Source organism: Mesoplodon bidens, assembly GCF_964165515.1.
Source record: "Mesoplodon bidens genome assembly, chromosome: 16".
Taxonomy (NCBI): Eukaryota; Metazoa; Chordata; class Mammalia; order Artiodactyla; family Ziphiidae; genus Mesoplodon; species Mesoplodon bidens.
This window is the reverse complement of record NC_138173.1, coordinates 23,882,884-23,902,906: the sequence shown is the minus strand read 5'-3', so window position 1 is coordinate 23,902,906 and position 20,023 is coordinate 23,882,884. Positions and strand designations below refer to the sequence as shown.

The 20,023-nt window shown below is 41.8% G+C and overlaps 1 protein-coding gene across 1 annotated transcript in view; it reads left to right on the top strand.

The window, feature by feature from the left end:
- The first annotated feature begins 4,316 nt into the window (after positions 1-4,316).
- The window catches only part of TPD52 (tumor protein D52), a 115,607-nt gene continuing 99,900 nt past the window's right edge, over positions 4,317-20,023 (top strand). The window contains exon 1 of the mRNA XM_081258353.1: positions 4,317-4,486. Within this exon, the coding sequence (XP_081114479.1) occupies positions 4,468-4,486 (19 nt within the window). The 5' untranslated portion in view covers positions 4,317-4,467. The remainder of the gene's footprint in view (positions 4,487-20,023) is intronic.

Below are 20,023 nucleotides of genomic sequence, written 5' to 3'. Positions count from 1 at the left end.
TTGAGATCTCTTCCTGTTAACATTTAGGGATTTACATGTCTAACTTCCATTAGTATTAAGTACTCTTTCCTGCCAATATCCATTTTTATGCATTTTAAAGTTGTTTATATCATATTCACAGTCAGTTTTTTACATAGCTGAGAGAATACAAGATGGCTGTAATATTTTCTAAAGCACTTAAGTGTTAATTACCTGTTATTAAATCAATATTTCTCCAAAACTTGTCCTTGATTTCTTGGCTTTCCTAACTTTCACCTAGTATATGTACCTCATTTACTTCCATAGCTCAACTATCAAGAGTCTGTCTTTCTGCTGGAATATGATTACTTTTTCAAAATTGTGGTATCATAGGCCTTTAGTGGCTTGACTGATCAGTGAGCCAGGACTGCCCTTAGAAACAGTTTGGGTTGACAGAGCTAGCAAATAAAAACACAGGACCCCATTAAGAATTTCAGATAAACAATGAATCACTTTTTTTTAGTATAAGTGTGTCACAAATATTGCAGGGGATAAACTTATACTAAAGAATTATTTGTTGTTTATCTGGAATTCAGATTGAACTTGGTGTCCTGTATCTTATCTGGCGATCCTAGACCCAGGCTACTGGGGACCCCTGTACGGGGCCCTGGGCTTTAGAGATCACCCACCGGTGCTTTTCTCAGGGTAAGGAATCCTTGGCACCAAATGGACATACCCATCCATTCCTGCACCCTCTTATACACCATGCCCTGGGTGTCTGCAATCCTAGTCTACAACTACAGGTGTGACCAAGGGGTGGCTGATGGGAAAGGGTGGATCAAGATGGGATTTCTGGCTGAGGTGCCTGGGCACAGGAGCATGCCAGGCCAGCATGACTGTAGGACAGAGTCCTAGGTAAAACGACCAAGCCAGAGGAAAGGGCCAGGGCCTTTGTTTGTACCCTTACCCTGGGTCCCACAAATGTGTGGGGTGGGCCTGCAAAGAGCATCTGGCCATATCCATTTTGTGTGCTTTCTGCTGGCTATCAGATGGGGAATGGGTACAATGAGGGCAGAGTTATAGTTTCCACTTATAATGTATAGCTTCTGTTTCTAACCTCTTTAATATTTTCATTTGCTTCAATTCATCTGCTTTTTGCTACACTTTCTTTTTTTTTCTTTTTTTTTTTTTTTTGGCCATGCCATGCAGCTTGTGGGATCTTAGTTATCCACCCAGGGATGAACCCCGGGCCACAGCAGTAAAAGCGCCAAGTCCTAACCACCGGACTGCCAGGGAGTTCCCTTGGTACATTTTCTTGTAGACATTTCACCAATGAATGGGTATTTGAAAAAAGAAACTAAAAAAGAAAAAAAAATCCGTGTCACTATTAACAACAACAACCCTGCAAAGTAAAGCTAGTGTCTCTCTCCTGTACTGAGCCTTTTAAAGGATGCTTCGGTTAAATGCAGCCCGGTGCTCAGTTTAAGGGCTAGCCATTCTCCAGAGATTCCTCGGTGTGCTAAAACATAAGCTCTATTCATTTTAGATGTAACACAGCATGAGTTGTAAGTACAGATTCTATTTGTCAAGAAAAAAAGTTAAGTAGAAGGAAGACACAAGAGAAAAGTAGGCTTTTGTGGAACTATTACATGCTAGGTTGTTTATAATATAAACAGTGCTTATTTAGCCTTGTAGAGAAAATTAAGTTAATATTTGTCTAAGGTTCAGGGCTGCATGAATCCACCTATGCTGGTACATGCCAGGAAGGGAATTTTTAAATGGCATGTTGTATTAGTTAGGACTTTTTTGGCTCAGTGTAACAGGAAGCCAACTCTAGTGGTTTAAAAAAGTCAGGCGTTTATTTTTTCTCCCATAAGAAGCAGCTCCATGATGCCACTGAAGACCTAGGCTCTTTCTGCCTTTCTACTCTGCCAAACTTGGCTGTGGTTTTCTTCCTCATGTTTCAAGATGGCTGCTGTCCTTCTAGGCTGGAAGGGGGAAGCTGAAGAAAAAAATAATGTTTCCAAGTCTTTCTTTTTTTAAAATTGAAGTATAGCTGATTTACAATATTGTGTTAATTTCAGTTGTACAGCAAAGTGATTCAGCTGTACATACATATATATCTATTCTTTTTCAGATTCTTTTCTGTTATAGGTTATTACAAGATATTACAAGATATATGGTCCCCTGTGCTATACAGTAAATCCTTGTTGTTTATCTATTGTATATATAGTAGTGTGTATCTGTTAATCCCATACTCCTAATTTATCCCTTCCCCCCTTTCCCCTTTGGTAACCATAAGTTTGTTTTCTACATCTGTGAGTCTGTTTCTGTTTTGTAAATATGTTCATTTGTATTATTTTTGAGATTCCACATATAAGTGATATCATATAATATTTGTCTTTCTCTGGCTGACTTACTTCACTTAGTATGATCATCTCTAGGTCCAGCCAAGTCTTTCTTTCTGAATGATTTCTTGGAGGTTTCTTGCTCATATCTCATTGGTCATTAATGTGTCAGAGTGCCACCTCCAGCTGCAAGGGAGGTTAAAGTGGCCATGTTTCAGCTGGACACACCGCTATCCCAAATAATATTTGGGTTCTCTTAGGAAGAAAAATGGTAAAGCTGGGTATGGGGTGTGCTATTAGCATCTGTATGCTATTAGCCGCAGATGCGAACAAGCATATAAATTCTTCAAAACACGAGTCATTTTTCTCTCCCAACATACATAACAGTAAGGTTCATCACTATATAGCAAGTTAAATAGATACGAATAGAATAAATCATATTTTGAACCAACACTATTTTCAAGTGCTATTTTTTTGTCCACAAGTTAGTCCATAGGTTGAGAGATTGTCTTTCCAGCCATTTATCTGAGCAGTAGCTCGTCAAAAATTCTTGACCACGTTATAGAACTTCCTGCCAATGCCAACATTTACCTTACTGGTACATTTAAAAGGTCATTTAAAAGAAAAAAAGCTATCATTGCACCTCTTTGTTACAAACACTGGATTATTAGTAGATACAATGTACCTCTTTTAAAATTTAAACCTGAAAGCTAAACTTACAATGTTGACTAAATGCATGGCATAATTAAAGCAATGAAACCACGACTCAAATGATCCTTGACCTCCTGAAGCTCATAAGCTGCTAGGTTACGACCTAGCAGGGCTGTGAAACAGACAAACCTATAGCTGTAGCAGGCTGGCCTGGGAGATGAGTCCCACGGGTGAGTGCCACAGGAGAGAAGCCAAGTGCAGTGGGAGTAGGGGCAATCAAAGAGGAGAGGTCTCAGTGGATTGAGATAAACAGAACAAACCTCATGAGAAGAAGCTGGCAATGCAGGTGGGAAAGAGATACACTTACAGCGCAATGGACAGAAAACATGGAGTTGCTTCAGGTAACTACTGCTAATTCAAAAACATACTAACAAAAGCCTAGCGTGTGTGCAGTAGTAGGCTACGCTGCGGGCTGAAGGCCAAGCCAGAGTCTCCACGTAACACAAAAAGAAGCTTGCCTTATTCGTAGCCGCAGACAGCTTAGGAAACTGGGTTACCACCTTAGAACTATGTGGTAATCAAAGTGACTTCACGGAAGATGAGAAACTGCAGAACACTTTGGAAATAGAGTGTAACGAGAAGTGTTAATACAGGAACTTCAAACTGTCCGTTGAACAATGGACATGAAGCCTCCAATTATATTTTCAAAAGATCCCTGTTGATAATTCTATCCTTTGGTTAACTTAATTCATTTCCAACATTTCACTTAATTCATCTCAGCGTGTTGTCCTTAATCCTGCACTCAAAACAGTCAGATTTTATTACATGAAAATCTTCCTAATTTGCCACCTAAAACCCTGCCCTCTCTATTAAAAGACAGGACCACATGGTTTTTCGAGAGATTCTTTGCAATTTTCGCCTCTTGGCTTGCTTCGGACCTAGTCTGGCAGATAGCATAGGCTATTATTCCGGCAGCAGGAGAACATGAAGAATATAAGGGAAGAAGAGCCACTGGCATGTTCAAAGAACCTTCCTGTTTTTGCCACTCAGTAAGTACAGAAGAGCGGGTGCTCGCGGAGGCAAAGAAAGGGAATCGTCAGGGCCCCCGAGGAAACTTCTGATATGATAAATAACTTGAGGGTGGGACGTAAACGCCATCGCGGTCCCCAAGCGGTCCCCACGGTGACGCCGAGCCTTCCCCCTCCCCCTCTTCCCTCTTCCCCCGGGGCGAGTTCCTGCCTGAGGTCAGCCGGCCCTCCCCGCCCGCCCTTCCGTCCGTCGGTCGGTCCGTCCGTCCGTCCTCCCTCCAGCGCAGACGCGGCGGAGCGCACCAGCCGGCGGGGTCAGGTGATTGGGTGACGCCCCGGCGAAGCGCTCCCCACCGCGCGCGGGCGGTGCCACCGCGCTCTACGCCTCCGGGGGGAGGGGACTTCCCGGGAGCCGCCGGCGGAGGACGGGAGGAGCGCGGCGGGCGGGCCGAGCGGGGACTCGCTGCCGGCGGGCGGGAGACATGGATCGCGGCGAGCAAGGTGAGGGCGCGGACGCCACCGGCACGGCGCCTCCGGGATGGGCGCCGGGTCCGGCGCGGCGCTGGGGTCCGAGTCGGGGTCCGGCGCGGCGCGCGGCCTGGCGCCGGAGCAGGTGCAGAGCCTTCGGTGCGTGCGCCGCGAGTTGCATCCCCCGATCCGGCGTCCTGGTGGGGCCCTGCTGCAGGGAGCGGCGCTGGCGGCCGGAGAGGGCGGATAGGGCCGCGCGTGTGTGTTAGAGACGGAGCAGAAAGAAAAAGAGAGAGAAGGTTCTGGGAGGCGGCGGAGGGCTGGCGCCAGGTTTACCGAGCCGGGGCTGCAGATCGAGATGCGCTTTGGTGGAAAACAGTACCCCGGGAGTCCTGTTCAGCTCGCTCTTGTGACCGGTGTAAACTGAGGGACTGAGGACAGTGGGTTGTTTCGCCCCGCAAGATGGGAACGTGAAGTCCTCCCCACCCGCATGTGAAGACTTTCTACCCTCTTCTCCTTAACGTGGTTAGGATTTTGGGTGGCGTTTGAGCCCCTGGCGATGGCTTTGGATGCAAACATGTAACATCCCCCAATTGTGGAGTAGTGTCTACGGGTTTATTTGGAGGCGGGGAGTTTTTCATAGCAAGGGTTCTCTTTTACCCATCAGGGTGAAACCCCCCAACACAAAATCCCTAATCTGATTACTCTAGCTTTGGATGCACTTGTTTTTGAATATAGTGTATTACGTGAAATTGCCTCCAGTTGAGTCATTGTTTAAGAGAGATGTGGCAGTATTAGGGCAAGGCTTTCAGATTTAAACATTGCCACATCCTAGAGATCTTTGCTGACAATAACCCACTAACCGTAACACAGATTCGTGGCACGCTTTTAAAAAGATATGTAGACGCTAAAAAAAAAAAAAGAGTAACGATATTAAGGTAAATTTTAGGAAGTGGGGGATAGGAATTATTCCTATTTTGAGTTCTAATACAACAGTTTTCATTAATTTTCTTTTACCCTCCAGTATTTACTTTCATGCATGTGAGTTTTTGTTGAAATAAAACCATATTCCATATATACTATTTTGTGTTTTACTTCTGATAAGTTGTAAGATAGAATCTTTGGAGCCTTCCAACCCTTCCTTTCTCCCCTCCCCTCAAATTAATCTCACACTTGACATCTGAATGTGTATATTATAAACATTTTATACAATATATATATTTTTAGTGTCAGTTCTTTTCTTTTCTTTTCTTTTCTTAACACCTTTATTGGAGTATAATTGCTTCACAATGTTGTGCTAGTTTCCGCTGCACAACAAAGTGAATCAGCCATATGCATACATATATCCCCATATCCCCTCTGTCTTGCATCTCCCTCCCACCCTCCCTATCCCACCCCTCTAGGTGGTCACAAAGCACAGAGCTGATTGCAGCTGCTTCCCACTAGCTATACAATATGTAATATATAGTGTATATGTAATACACTATATATACACTCGCACACATATTGTCTAGATTTTATACATCTTGAGGTTAGAAGCATATACTTCATCTTTGTCCATGGTTGGGTAGCCTGGTGATTTGCACATGGTAGGTATTTAAATGTTCGAGTCAAAAAGCCCCTCACAGTTCTTATATGTATTGTTAGGAGGAGTCCTAGGGGCCACCAAATAAGCCAGCATTTTGTTATCTGTATTTTAATGGGGGCAGTGAGGGTGTCAAACATGTGAACGTTTGTATGTCTTACATGGTCATATTTAACATAATGATGTTTTTAGAATACATAACTGTATATGGTACTTGTCAAAGTGGACAAAGCTGTGTTTGACTCAGGTGAATGGAGTGACTAAATTTTTTTAGATTTTGTATTCTAGTTTGGCTGCTAAGAGTCACAGCCATTAGTACTTCTGTAATAGTCTAGTTTGCTGATGCACTTTGTGTGTTTTGTTTTTTTTTAAATAAATTTATTTATCTATTTATTTTTGGCTGAGTTGGGTCTTTGTTGCTGTGCGTGGGCTTTCTCTAGTTGTGGTGAGCGGGGGCTACTCTTCGTTGTGGTGCATGGGCTTCTCATTGCAGTGGCTTGTCTTGTTACAGAGCACAGGCTGTAGGCGCGCAGGCTTCCGTAGTTGTGGCACACGGGCTCAGTAGTTGGGGCTCGCGGGCTCTAGAGCGCAGGCTCAGTAGCTGTGGTGCGCTGGCTTAGTTGCTCCGCGGCATGTGGGATCTTCTCGGACCAGGGCTCGAACCCGTGTCCCCTGCATTGGCAGGTGGATTCTTAACCACTGCGCCACAAGGGAAGCCCCTTTGTGGTTTTTGTAAGACTAGTTTTTTTTTTTTCTGTGTGTGTGTGTGTCTAAGACATATTTAATAAATTTCTTGGTTTATAAGAGGAGTCTTTTCCGTCTCTAATTTTCAGATGTTTTCTTTGGTCAGGATATTTGTTAGTCATGTCAGTCCTTGCTTTTAATTGTCATTCTTGGACGGCTAGGGAAATCCATCCTCTTAAAGTGGAGAGTCTGGAGACTTGGCTCTAAACGAAAGACGAGCCACCCGCCTGGGCAAGGTCAGCTGACTCACCTCACAGCTTTGCTGTCTTTTGCTTCCTTCTGCCTGTCTCCTTTGCCTTTTCATCTTTATGTTCCCACAGCACATAGTAGGTGTTCAGAGATGTGTGTTGACTGCCTCAGATGAAAGGGAAACGTGCCCAAGAGCAGGTACCCTCAGGTTCCTGTAACCTCCGATGTCCCTCTAAGTTGGTCATTTGCTTCCCACTTCCTCCTGTACTTTTTTTCCTCTGTGTTTTAAAGAAGCAGAAGTCTGGTTGGGTGGAGAAAGTTGCTGATAAAGCTGCATTGGGCGTAGAGGGTAAGTTTACCCGTCAGGTCTTTGAACTAGTAGAGGGGATGGCTCAGTCTTCAGCGATTCCATAGACTCCTGGCTGAGACTGAGAAGGAAGAGCCTGCATTTGTAAACCTGCAGGTTCACCAGCAAAGTATGTTGGCTGAAAGAAAGTTTATAAAACCCCCTGTGATTGTCACTTGAATTTGTGATTTTTTTCAAAGTATCTAAAACCAAATCAGAACATTTTAGAATTTGTTTAATTTACTTTTTTGGTATATGTGGAGTTTGTTGTGTTTGTCCCTTAGGAAAAAAAAAAAAACCTCTAGATGCAAAATTAAATGCCCTGCTTCTTGTCTTAAGTACATGTCTCTGTTGAATTGTCGCCTTATCCCTTCCTTCTTATGAAGTTGTCAAAATCTATCCTTTGCTACTGATTTTTAGCAGAGCTATAAAGTTTTAAAATGAGCAGTTTACCTTTGTTTTCAACCGTGTATTCTGAATGCTTTTTAGTATCAGCCTGAGATTCTGTTTTTCCTCTCCTCTACTATACCCAGACTTTGTATACAATACTCTACTTATATTGAGAGCAGCCAACATCAAATGATTTAAAATGTACCGTAAACCACATAGTGCCTCTCAGGAGTTACTACGCGTTCAGCCCAGCAAAGCACACTTAACGCGTGTGTCATTTCCCACTTTGAAAGTGCAGTGCGGCCGGCTAGCTAGAGAATACATTGTGGAAAAAATCTCCTGACTGCCTTTTATGGGGCTGAATAGATAATTGTACTTGAGTGCTCTCCTATGTTAGTAATAACTTGTCGTTTAGCACCATTATATTGAAGTGACAATCACCTAGCCACTAAGCATTTTATCTGTGTTTGAATTAAAACACTACCACCACCAAAGCTTTATATTTTAAGGGGGTGAGGGAAGGCTGCTGGGGCCGAAACAACTGGGGGAGGAGAAAGCTGCAAGAAAACCATGACACAATAATAGGTTACTATAATTTCAGCATGGTAATTATGCCTTAGAAATAACAGAAAGGTAAGGTGTCGCTTATTTACAGGTAACACACACATAGGGATGAATGGATAACAGTTTTGAGGGTCTGCTCACAAATCGGTGGGTGTGTCCCACCCAGGTTCTCGGTGTCTTTGGGCAAGTCTCACTTTCCATATGGTGCTAATGTCTTTGTTAGCTCCCATTCACTTCCTGCATTTATTTTTATGCAGCAGCCTGCCTAGTCCCTAGGGAAAAGCTGAGCGGTAAGAGGGGTTGTGATCCTTCAGAAAGGTCTCAAAACCGCATAATCTATGTACACAATAAAAACAAATACAATCACGCTTCCAAACAAAAAGGAACACCCGAATCTCCTGAACTTCTGTGCTGCTGGTCCTTTTGTTGGAGGCTCACATTATTTTATTTTCCTTGTGGGGTTAATTATTTCTGTTTTACTTGTTGACTGTTGTAAAAATCTCTCTTCTGAGACTCTCCCAAATTTTATTTAAACTGGGTGGGTATCAGCTGTCCAGAAACCATAATCTTAGCAGTGTGTTTTTATTAGAAAAGTGTCCAAGGGATCAAGGGATTTAATGTTTCGTGGAAGTTAAAAAAATGTTTGAATTAATAATACTTCTTCGTAACCGAGAGTAATTGTTCATTTTAGTAAAGTCAGAAAATACAGATGGAGAAAAAGAACATAAAATTACCTATAATCCTAGTCTGGAAAATCACTGTTAATGTATTGGTTTATATCCATCCATATATCTATCCTTTTAAACAAATCACAAAATAATCTCCTATTGACTATTTCATCTTATATCTTGCCTCCCCTCCCTTTTTAAACTCAGTATATTTTTACAATACCCTTCTCCAGCATCATTTTGACTAGTGTGACGAGGTAATTAATGCACATGATACAGCATTCAGAATGACTAAAACGTTGCAAAATGTAAATCTCCCTTCCACTCCTGTCTCCGAGGCCGTTTCCCTTGCGTAGTGATGTCACCATTATTAACAGTTTCTTCTCCATCCATCCAGAGAGATTCTACTTATATAGGTGTACACACACGTATTTAAATGCTATATATGTATGTGTGTGTATTATATAAGCTGTAGCACGCAAATTATTTAGCATCTAACTTCTTTCACTTAAATACAATGTATATTTTAGAGATCATTGAACATAATGTTACATAGAGCTGTTTCATTTTCAGGGCTATTTGTAGATGTCTATTTGTAGATGTACCATGTTATGTACCATAACAGGTGATGTTGGACTTGTCCCCTATTGATGGACATTTAGGTTTCCCCTAATATTTTGCTATGAAAGCAAAGCTGCAGCAAATAAATCTATATGCAAGTTATTTGATAAATGTGCCAGTATGTCTGTAGGAAGAATTCTTAGAAGAATGTGACTGTTCAATTTTGATGTGCTAAATTCCGCTCCATAGAAGTGGTGCCAGTTGTACCCCACCAGCAATGTGTGAGCATCTGCTTCCCTCCATCATGCGCCCAGGGTGTTGTCACACTTTTTCATCTTTGCTTATCTGGTAGGGGAAAAGGAGTTTCTCAGTATATGTTTTATTATATATCTTACTTAATATGAAGGCGGTTGTACTTCTTTTGATATGTTTGAGATCTATATTGCATTTTCTGTGACATGTCTGATCATATACTTTGCCAATTTTTCTTTTATCTTTTTCTTCTTGACTTATAGAATGTAGCCCTCTGTCCATGACATGAATTGCTAATATATTTTTTCCTAGTTTGTCATTCCTTTTTTGACTTTCTGGTGATTTTTTTCCAAGCAGAAATACTAATTGATGGCGGTTTTCATTTAGAGCTTCTAGCTCTTGAATCATTCCTAGAAATGCTATTCTCACTTTGAGTTTATGTTTTTATTTTTTACATGTAAATCTTTCATCCATCTGGAGATTATTTTGATTAAAAAATGTGAGTTATGAATCTCAACTGCCTGCCAGCCCCTCAGCTGGCTACTCAGTTGTCCAATACCATTCACTGACTAATGGATCTTTCCTTTACTAATTTGAAATACTACTGTTGTCAATACTAAAGTCCTGTATTATTTTCTTTCCCCTTGATCTGTCTGTTCATTCCCAGCAACTAAACTGTTTAAATTATTGTAGCTTCATAATATGTAAAAATGTCTGGAAGGGCTAGTCTCTCCTGTTCACTCTGTTTTTCTTCTTATTGCTAGAGCTTTCCCTAGCTATTCTTGCCAGATTTTATTTCCAAATGAACACTAGAATCAACTTGTCTGGATGCAAATTCAACAGAAATCGTTTTGGTATAGCTTTCTTCCCTCCCCCGTTGCTCTCCCTCTCTCCCCCCGTTTTCCCTTTCTCTTTCTTTTATTAGACCTTGTTTTTTTCTTTATTGAATGTCTCAGTATATGTTCACCATAGTCATACTATACATAATATATGTATAGTTTTGTATTGTATTTTGGATACTATTAGATAATCAGAATTTTAACGCCATTTAAAAAAGTATCTCCAAACTACATTTTTTGATGACTGTACCCTTTCAGCATTTGATGTTTATTTAACTGTTTCTTTGCTGGAATATAGATTGCTTTTCATTTTAGCTATTATAATACTTTAAAGAGAAGTTGTTTTAAGATAAACTTCCTGAGACAGGACAAAGGATTTGAGTATGTTTAGATCTTTCATGCCTGTTGCTAAATCGCTTTCTGGAAAACATAATTGTTACTGCTTTTTTTATTGTAGTAAAAAATGCATGACATAAAATATATTATCTTAGCTATATTTAAGTGTACAAGAAAGTATTGTTAACTATATATACCTTATTGTATAAGAAATCTCTAGAACTTTTTCATTTTGATGACTGAAACCAGAGACCCATTGAGCAACACACATTTCTCTCTCCCCACAGCACCTGGTAACCACCATTTTCTTTTGTTTCTATGAGTTTGATTACTTCACCTACATCATTAAAGTGGAATCATGCACTATTTGTCTTTTTGTGACTGATTTATTTCACTTAGCATAGTGTCTTCAAGATTCACCCATGTTGTTGCATATTGTGGGATTTCTATCTTTTTAGAGGCTGTATAATTTTCCAGTATATATGTATGCCCCATTTTCTTTATCATACTTTATTTTCTTTATTCATTTTTCAGTGGGCATTCAGAGGTTGCTTCCACCTCTTGGCTTTTGTGAGCATGGGTGGGCAAATACTCTTTGAGTCCTGTTTTCCATTCTTTTGGGTATATACTGTAGGAAAGGAAAATTTATTTCCCCTACCCTTCTTGGTTCTTTGGCTGGTCTAATAATCAAATTAACATAGGACAGATTAACAGGTGAAAAACAAATTTAGTTACATATGTACAGGAGTTTTACAAGAATATGAGACCCACAGGCATTCAGGGAATTGAGACTTATATGACATTCTGAGCTATGGAGAAGGGGGTAGGGTTCTGGGTCTTCAAAGAGAAGGAAGACAATTCACAGGAAGATGGGAAGAGCAAAGGTTTGGCAAACAAATGTTTGCCACGCCACTGCAGGACAGTGGGATCCAGGGAGGGCTTTGATCTCTAGGCCCAGTTGAGCTACCCCCAGCTCACCACACCTCACCTGTACTCTTTGTAATTATCTCTTGTCATAGTTCCCTTCCCGGACTAGACCCTCTATCTAAATTCTTTTAGGCAGGTAAGGGAGAGGTAAAAGTTTTTCCTGAATCTGCTGGGTCTTGAATGCCTGCAGCTCAAAATAGTCCACATGCCAAAGTGGTATATTTGAGGGAGACTTGTTCTGAACCCCTTCAATACCCAGAAATAAAATTACTGGTATATATGGTAGTTCTATTTCTAGGTTTTTTTTTTTCTTTTTGCAAACTTCTATACTGTTTTCCATAGTGGCTGAATGGCTGTACCATTTTACATTCCTACCAACAGTTATTTTAAAGGGAAGAGGGAAGGTTGTAGGGGCCAAAAAACTGGAGAGAGAGGGAGCCTGCATGGGTTCTAATTTTTCCACATCCTCAGCTACACTTTTTATTTTCTCGTTTTGATAGTGGCCTATGTAATTGGTCTGAGATAATATCTCATTGTGGTTATGACTTGCATTTTCCTGATGACTAGTGATGTTGAGCGTCTTTTCATGTGCTTGTTGGCCATTTGTATGTCTTCTTTGGAGAAATGTCTATTCAAGTCCTTTGCCCATTTTATGTTTGGATTATTATTATTATTAATAATATTTTTGTCAAGTTGTAGGAGTTGTTTATGTATTCTGGATACTTGGCCCTCATGAGATATATGGTTTGCAGATGTTTTTCTCCCATTCTGTAAATTTTCTTTTCACTCTTGGTTGTTTCCTTTTCTGCAAGATGTCATTGCCCTTAAAAAAAAAAAAAGAATTATAAAGCTTATAGGTAAAAAAATGCCATCTCTTTTCGTTTAAAATTCTTCCACTTGCTAGAAAGGCTGTAGATGATATTAGCCATTTGTGTTCCCCTTTTGAGATTGTTTGCTCCTTCATTTTAAAATTGGGATTTCAGTGCCTTCTTTTACCCTTACCCCGCTCCCCTGTTCATATTAAACCTTTGTGTTTTGTGGCAAGTATTTATTTTTTTCTATTTTTATTTTGGTTATGTTGAATCTTTTATGTTATTTTTACTAAGAAAAGACATTATTAAGAGCAGATATTTTCTCGGTGACGGTTTATAGAGTAAGTTGCGTGGCTCTGAGTTGCTTTCAGTACTTCCTTCTCTGTGTCTTTGTGTCTTCTGACGCTTTTGTAATCAATACTAAAAGTAGTGGTTTTAGGCGAGACTAGTAATTTACATGCCTTGGTTTATAGGCATGGTGAATGCGTTTCATGTTACAGCTATGCAAATGTAAATGTCAGTTTAAAAATGATGTAAGACATGACCTTATAAAGTTTCAGATTGAGAATTAACAGGATTAAACTTCACCCATTGTATTTTGAGCTTTGTTGGAGGCATTGTGGTGTGGAAAAGGAGCTTATGGTGCAATCAGTAGGGCTGTAGGAATAAAGATAGTAGTTTATCCACCCCACTAGGATCTGTACTTGGCTAGAAATGAAGTGTCAGGAGGATAATGTTCTTACGTTCATATTCCCAGCTCTCAGTTCAGTGTGTGTGTAGTAGGTACTCCGTAAATATTTGTCCTATTGCACATACATTCATTAGAAAGATTTCTAACCTATACAAAACCAGATGGGATTAGATAGAAAAGGTTAAGAATTAAGGAAAGTTAATTGTTTGGCAGGGAGACAAGAATACATGTTCCAAATGTGCTTATAGTTTTATATATAATCACTGAAAATCTGGTCTGTAAATAGAAGCCTAATTGGTACTTTACTTCCCAAGTATATGTGTAAGAGTGCGTGTGTATACATTTACAGATAGAGGAGGAGACAGTGCTGATTAAATTTTTGTTCTCCAAAGGATGTCGGACGTAGTGCTTGGTAAATACTTTCATAAATATATTTCCTATACTATTTTATTGAGGGTAGTTATTTGATGCTAATGTATCCTGAACTTAGGAGGCAAGGGTGCTGTCAATACATTTTAGAAGTTTTCTTTAAATGCAGTTGAGAAGGGTAACGGGGTTGCCGACAGTGGTGGAAAGGGTTTGCTACTAGTTAAACAGAAGAAAAATTATGTAAAGAGGGAAAAATGCAAACACTTTGGCTGGCTGGGGCATTTTAGCAAAGTGATGACCAACTTTCCATTTTGGTATATACTGAGTGTATCACTTCCGGTATATCACTTTATTAGTAATCAGAATGGTGATGATGATGACGATGATTCCATCTGGTTTTTGCAGAACTCTTTCTAATTTTTCTTCATATGATTTCATTTCCATCTTTCAGTGCTGCAGGGTGGTAGAACGGGTATCATTTTCATTTCACACACGAGGAAACAGAAGCTGAGTGACCATGACTTCCCCATTCTTACTCTATTAGATGTGGAGAGTTTTACAAAAACTTGGTCGCACACCTGTTGTCTCTAAGAGAGTAACCTAGTGGCCAAGAACAATTTAAACTCCATTTGCAAACAGTTTAAAGGGCTGGGGACACTAAGTACTTTTTAGAAATGTTTCCTTCCAACTAATTAAAACAAAATTGGAATCTGAAGGGACACCACTTCAGGCCCTGCATTATAATGACCTAAGTTTTCCAACTGGGGTTTTACTGGCTCACATTTAGTAATACCACTACTACCACTAATGCCAGCAACAACAACATCTGCTGGGTGTTTTCTATAATACCAGGTCTGTTCTAAATGCTTTTTCTTTTCATTTTGAAAAATTTTATAACAAACCTGTGAGCCACACTCATAATATCCTTGCTTTACAACTGAAGAAACAAAATGTGAAAGAATTAAGTAATGGGACTTCCCTGATGGTGCAGTGGTTAAAAATTGGCCTGCCAATGCAGGGGACACAGGCTCGAGCCCTGGTCCAGGAAGATCCCACATGCCGCGGAGCACCTAAGCCCGTGCGCCATAACTACTGAGCCTGCTCTCTAGAACCCGCGATCCACAACTACTGAGCCCACGAGCCACAACTACTGAAGCCCGCGTGCCTGGAGCCCGTGCTCTGCAACAAGAGAAGCCACAACAGTGAGAAGCCCGCGCACCGCAGCGAAGAGTAGTCCCCGCTCAATGCAATTAGAGAAAGCCAGCCCGCAGCAACAAAGACCCAATACAGCCATAAATAAATAAATAAATTTATTTTTTTTAAAAAAGAATGAAGTAATAACTTCTCCAAGGGCACATAGCTTGATGCAGACAGAACTGGGTTTTAAGTCTGAAATATTTGGCCATATAGTTCATGTCCTTATGCAACATATTATACTACCTAAAAGTTCTACATCATGTCCCTTTTCCTTTCAGAGGTGTTCAAAAGGCTGCCATGCTATGGTAGCTACCATGGGAAGGGAGCACTAGGACTTGTATCTACACCAGACTATGGCCGTGTGTCTGTCCTCGTGCACCAGAACTAATTGTAAATATTCAGGGCAAAGAATCCTGGACGTGAAGTTACGTCTGGGTTCAAAATTTGGCTTCATCACTTTTTTTTTTTTTTTTTTTTTTTTTTTTTTTTGCGGTAGGCGGGCCTCTCACTGCTGTGGCCTCTCCCCCTGCAGAGCACAGGCTCCGGACGCGCAGGCTCAGCAGCCATGGCTCACGGGCCCAGCCGCTCCGCGGCATGTGGGATCTTCCCAGACCGGGGCACGAACCCGCGTCCCCTGCATCGGCAGGCGGACTCTCAACCACTGCGCCACCAGGGAAGCCCGGCTTCATCACTTTTTGGTGATGAGACATTGGATCAGTCACTCAACCTCTTTGAGGCCGATAATACCTCAACTATTTGCGAAAATTGACTAAAAGTCTGTGACTAGCACTGGGGTTCAATAGATACTGATTCTGAAATGGAATGTTAGCATTTCTGTAAAATGCTAATTCAGTGGTTCCCCATTCAAATTAAACATTTCATTTATTTATAGACAATTATGATATGATGCCTGCCCTCAGGCTCACAGGCCAGGCTAGAGAAATACACAAAGAACTTGGTCACTCTAGTCAAGTGGAGGTTGTAAGGGCTGCATGACAGGCTGAGGACAAAGTGAGCAACTCTGGCTGGTCATCAGGAGAGGAGTCTCATAGCAGGTGACCTTTGAACTTGGACTTGAAGGCTAAGTAGGTGAGAGAAGGAAGGGTGAGGAAGGGAATTTGGGAAGGAGGATCAGCATGTGCAGAGGTGCAGAGGCGTGAAAGGGCAAAAAGGTGCTGCCGATCCTCAGAAATTCCTTGTGGCTGGAGTTCTAGGTGGTCACTAGGGGTGCGTGTGCACTCTTGTGCACTGGGGTCAGGAATCAGGACTCTGTTCTGATAGGCAGGTGGTAGGTGGGTGGGAGTTTAGTTTTAGAATAGCATTTTGCCAGCTGCATAGAAGGTACTAGCAAAGCAGGCAGGGGGTATCCCTGTGTTCCATGCTAGAGGTGGTGGTGCTGGATTCCCGAGGGATCTTTGGGTAGAACAAGTCAGAGGTGAAGGGAGAGGATCTGAGGATAAAAAAGAGCAGACAGGGGCTTTCAGATCACATGGAACAGGAAAGAGAGCAGAGGCAGGCAGAAGGAAGGGAATTCCGTTTGGAGTGTGTTACCTCTGAGGTCTGTTCTGTTTATCCAAAGCTGCATAACAGATCACCCCAAAACCTAGTGGTTTAAAACCATAGCATTTTTAAAAAAATATATTTTTTGCATTTGCTTTATTTATTTATTTTTGGCTGCGTTGGTCTTCGTTGCTGCGCGGGCTTTCTCTAGTTGCGGGAGTGGGAAGAACTCTTCGTTGCGGTGTGTGGGCTTTTCACTGAGGTGGCTTCTCTTATTGTGGAGCACGGGCTCTAGAGCGCAGGCTCAGTAGCTGTGGCGCACGGGCTTAGTTGCTCCGCGGCATGTGGGATCTTCCCAGACCAGGGCTCAAACCCGTGTCCCCTGCACTGGCAGGCGGATTCTTAACCACTGCGCCACCAGGGAAGCCCCAAACCGTAGCATTTTTTGTATGGTCACAGATCTGTAATTTGGGCAGGACTTGGTGGGGACAACTTGTCTCTGCTCCACTCAGCTCAGCTGGGAGGCTTGTAGCATGAGGCTGGGCTCATCCGAAGGCTCACTCACTGACACGAAGGTGGCTGTACTGGGGAGATGCCAGCAGCTGGGGCTCCTCGGGCACCTGACTCAATCCCCATGGTCTCTGGTGGAAACAGCATGACCTGTTTGAGGATGGTGCTTTGCTTGCCTGTGTTGAGTACTCGTTTTAGCTGGAGACCATGTTCTTGACCCAGCAGCATACAGCTGCATACAGTATGCCTGGGCTTCTTATGTGTTACCCCAGGGCGCCCAACCTGTGGGTCCTAAGAGAGAGGCAGGCAGAGGCAGTGTGGCTTTGTGTGACCTAGCCTTGAAGTCACGTGGCATCACTTCCTCCTCATTCTGTTAGAAATGCGTCACAAAGACTGTCCGAGATTCAAGGAGAGGGGAATTAGACTCCATTTTTGGTGGGAAGAGTGTGCGCACGACACGTGTGCACAAGTTTTAAAACCACCATCAGGTCCTTGTGGGATGTTGGTGTGGATGGGTTCATGGGTGAACTATGGATCTTGAAGAGAAGGATCTGGGACAACCTAAATGTCCACTGACAGAGGAATGGATAAAGAAGATGTGGTACATATACACAATGGAATACTACTCAGCCATAAAAAGGAATGAAATAGTGCCATTTGCAGCAACATGGGTACAACTAGAGATTTTCATACTAAGTGAAGTAAGTCAGACAGAGAAAGACAAATATCATATGATATCACTTATATGTGGAATCTAAAATATGGCACAAACGAATCTATCTATGAGACAGAAACAGTCATGGACATAGAGAACAGACTTGTGGTTGCCAAGGGGGAGGGAGGGAAGAAGAGGGATGGACTGGGAGTTTGGGGTTGGTAGATGCAAACTATTACATTAAAAAGAAAGGATAAACAACAGGGTCCTACTGTATAGCACAGGGAACTATATTCAATATCCTGTGATAAACCATAATGGAAAAGAATACAAAAAAAGAATGTCTCTCTGTGTATAACTGAGTCACTTTGCTGTACAGCTGAGATTGCCACAACATGGTAAATCAACTACACTTTAATAACAAAAATTTAAAAGAAAAGAAGGAACTGGGCACGAGAGCAAGGTTTGGGAGACATGTGATCATTTGAAGCTATTAACTATTAGCATATTACTTACATATTAGCACGTGTGATATTTGAAGCTATTAAGTTGCTGAGACGGCCCAGGAACAAAAGTAGAACAGAACATGGAATCTGAAGATTTCAGGGCAGGGAGAGGAAGGTACAGGATAGGGAGTTTAACGTTCAAAGGCCCTGGAGAGGCCAAGTAGATCGAGGGTGGACAGTAGATGTTGGCTTTGGTGGTGAGGACCAGTCATGGATAAGGCTGAGAGATTCAAGCTCCAAGGGTGGGGAGGGGGTTGAGGAGAAGGGAGAGGTCAGAGCCCATGGATTTGGGGCCTGTGAGAAGGGTCAAATGTGGTTAAAAAAAAAACAAACCCACAAATTGAGAGACTGCTCTTTCAAGAAGCAAGGTGGTGTTTTAAAGGGAAATTTGGATTACATCGGTGATTTGCTTGCCTGCACTGAGTGTTGGTTTTTGTTTTCACGCGCAGAGAGGATGCTCGTTTGACCTCTGTGCATGTTTGTAAAATGAGAGAAGAAAGCGAGGCAAGGGAGAATAACTGGATTTGCTATTCCTGTATATGTCACTGATTTTAGTTAAGATGCTGTTAATGCGAAATGTATTTTAATAGTCCTGTCCTAGAGTTTGACCTTCAAGGCGCTCGAGTCTGTAAGCAGTAATTCACTTTAATGTGTAAGAGCCTTGTGGAGAATAGGTATTTATTAAATACCTGCAAAACGAAAGCATTATACATTCTCTGGGTGGTATGAGAGCCACAGAAGCAATTTAGCCTCGAGGTGACATTATAGCCAAATCATAGTAAAGCTGTGATGTTTTTTTTAAACCAGTGATTTCTCAGGGCAAACCTGAAGTTGTGAGCGCCCCCTTTTCATCGTGGAATGTCTCGGCTGCGGGGCTGATTTATGCAGCATCTGAATTTGTCAGATAGCCTCTTGAGAAATGATTGTCCCTCCAGAGAGGCAGTACCCCCACTGGAAAGTCAGCCAGCTGTTCTCCTTGGGTCACGGTTGACCTTTCATTCGGTTCTCCTGGTGGTTTTTCAGTGGGTGGCTACTGTTCACTGCTTCGGAAATTCAATGAAGATTTTGACTAACAGTAAAGATAACATGACAGCTTTCTCTTGGTTTAGGGGCTTTTATTTTTCCCAGAATTACAATCTCTTCCCAAACTTCCTTCCTCTTTTTAGCCCTGAGAAGAGACTCCAGTCCTGGGAGCCTTGCTGCCCTGCAGGTGGCCTCTGACTGGGGCTGTGGTCACTACCCATGAAGGTCTGATGACATTGTCCTAGTCTGATTATTCTCTTCACAATGGCAACTGTAGCTGTTAAATTTGAAATGCAGTGACCTCTGATGAAACAACCAACTCTTCAAAGTATACTACTAGGTCCCCAGTGTTCATGGCATCATTTCTTACAATTGGCAAGGTATGGAAGCAACCTAAGTGTCCATCAGCCGATGAATGGATAAAGAAGATGTGGTACATATATACAATGGAATGCTACTCAGCCATAAAAAAGAATGAAAATTTGCCATTTGTAGCAACGTGGATGGACTTGGAGGGCATTATGCTAAGTGAAATAAGGCAGACAGAGAAAGATATATGTATGATATCAATTATATGTGGAATCTAAAAAATAGAACAAACTAGTGAGTAAAGCAAAAAAGAAGCTGACACACAGGTATAGAGAACAAACTAGTGGTTACCACTGGGGAGAGGGAATAGAAGAAAGGCAATGTAAGGATAAGGGAAAAAAAGGTTATTATGGGATTATATGAAATCATGTGTGTGAAGCTTCTGAAAGTTGTAAAACACTATAGAATTTAAAGCATCTTTCATTAAATATAAAAAACAAAGGAAGAAAGTGCACTAGGTCGCTTTGGTAATTCCCTGAAATCCAAAAGTGATGCATAAACCTCAGATCCCGTGTCAGTGTGTCCACTCCCCTCAGT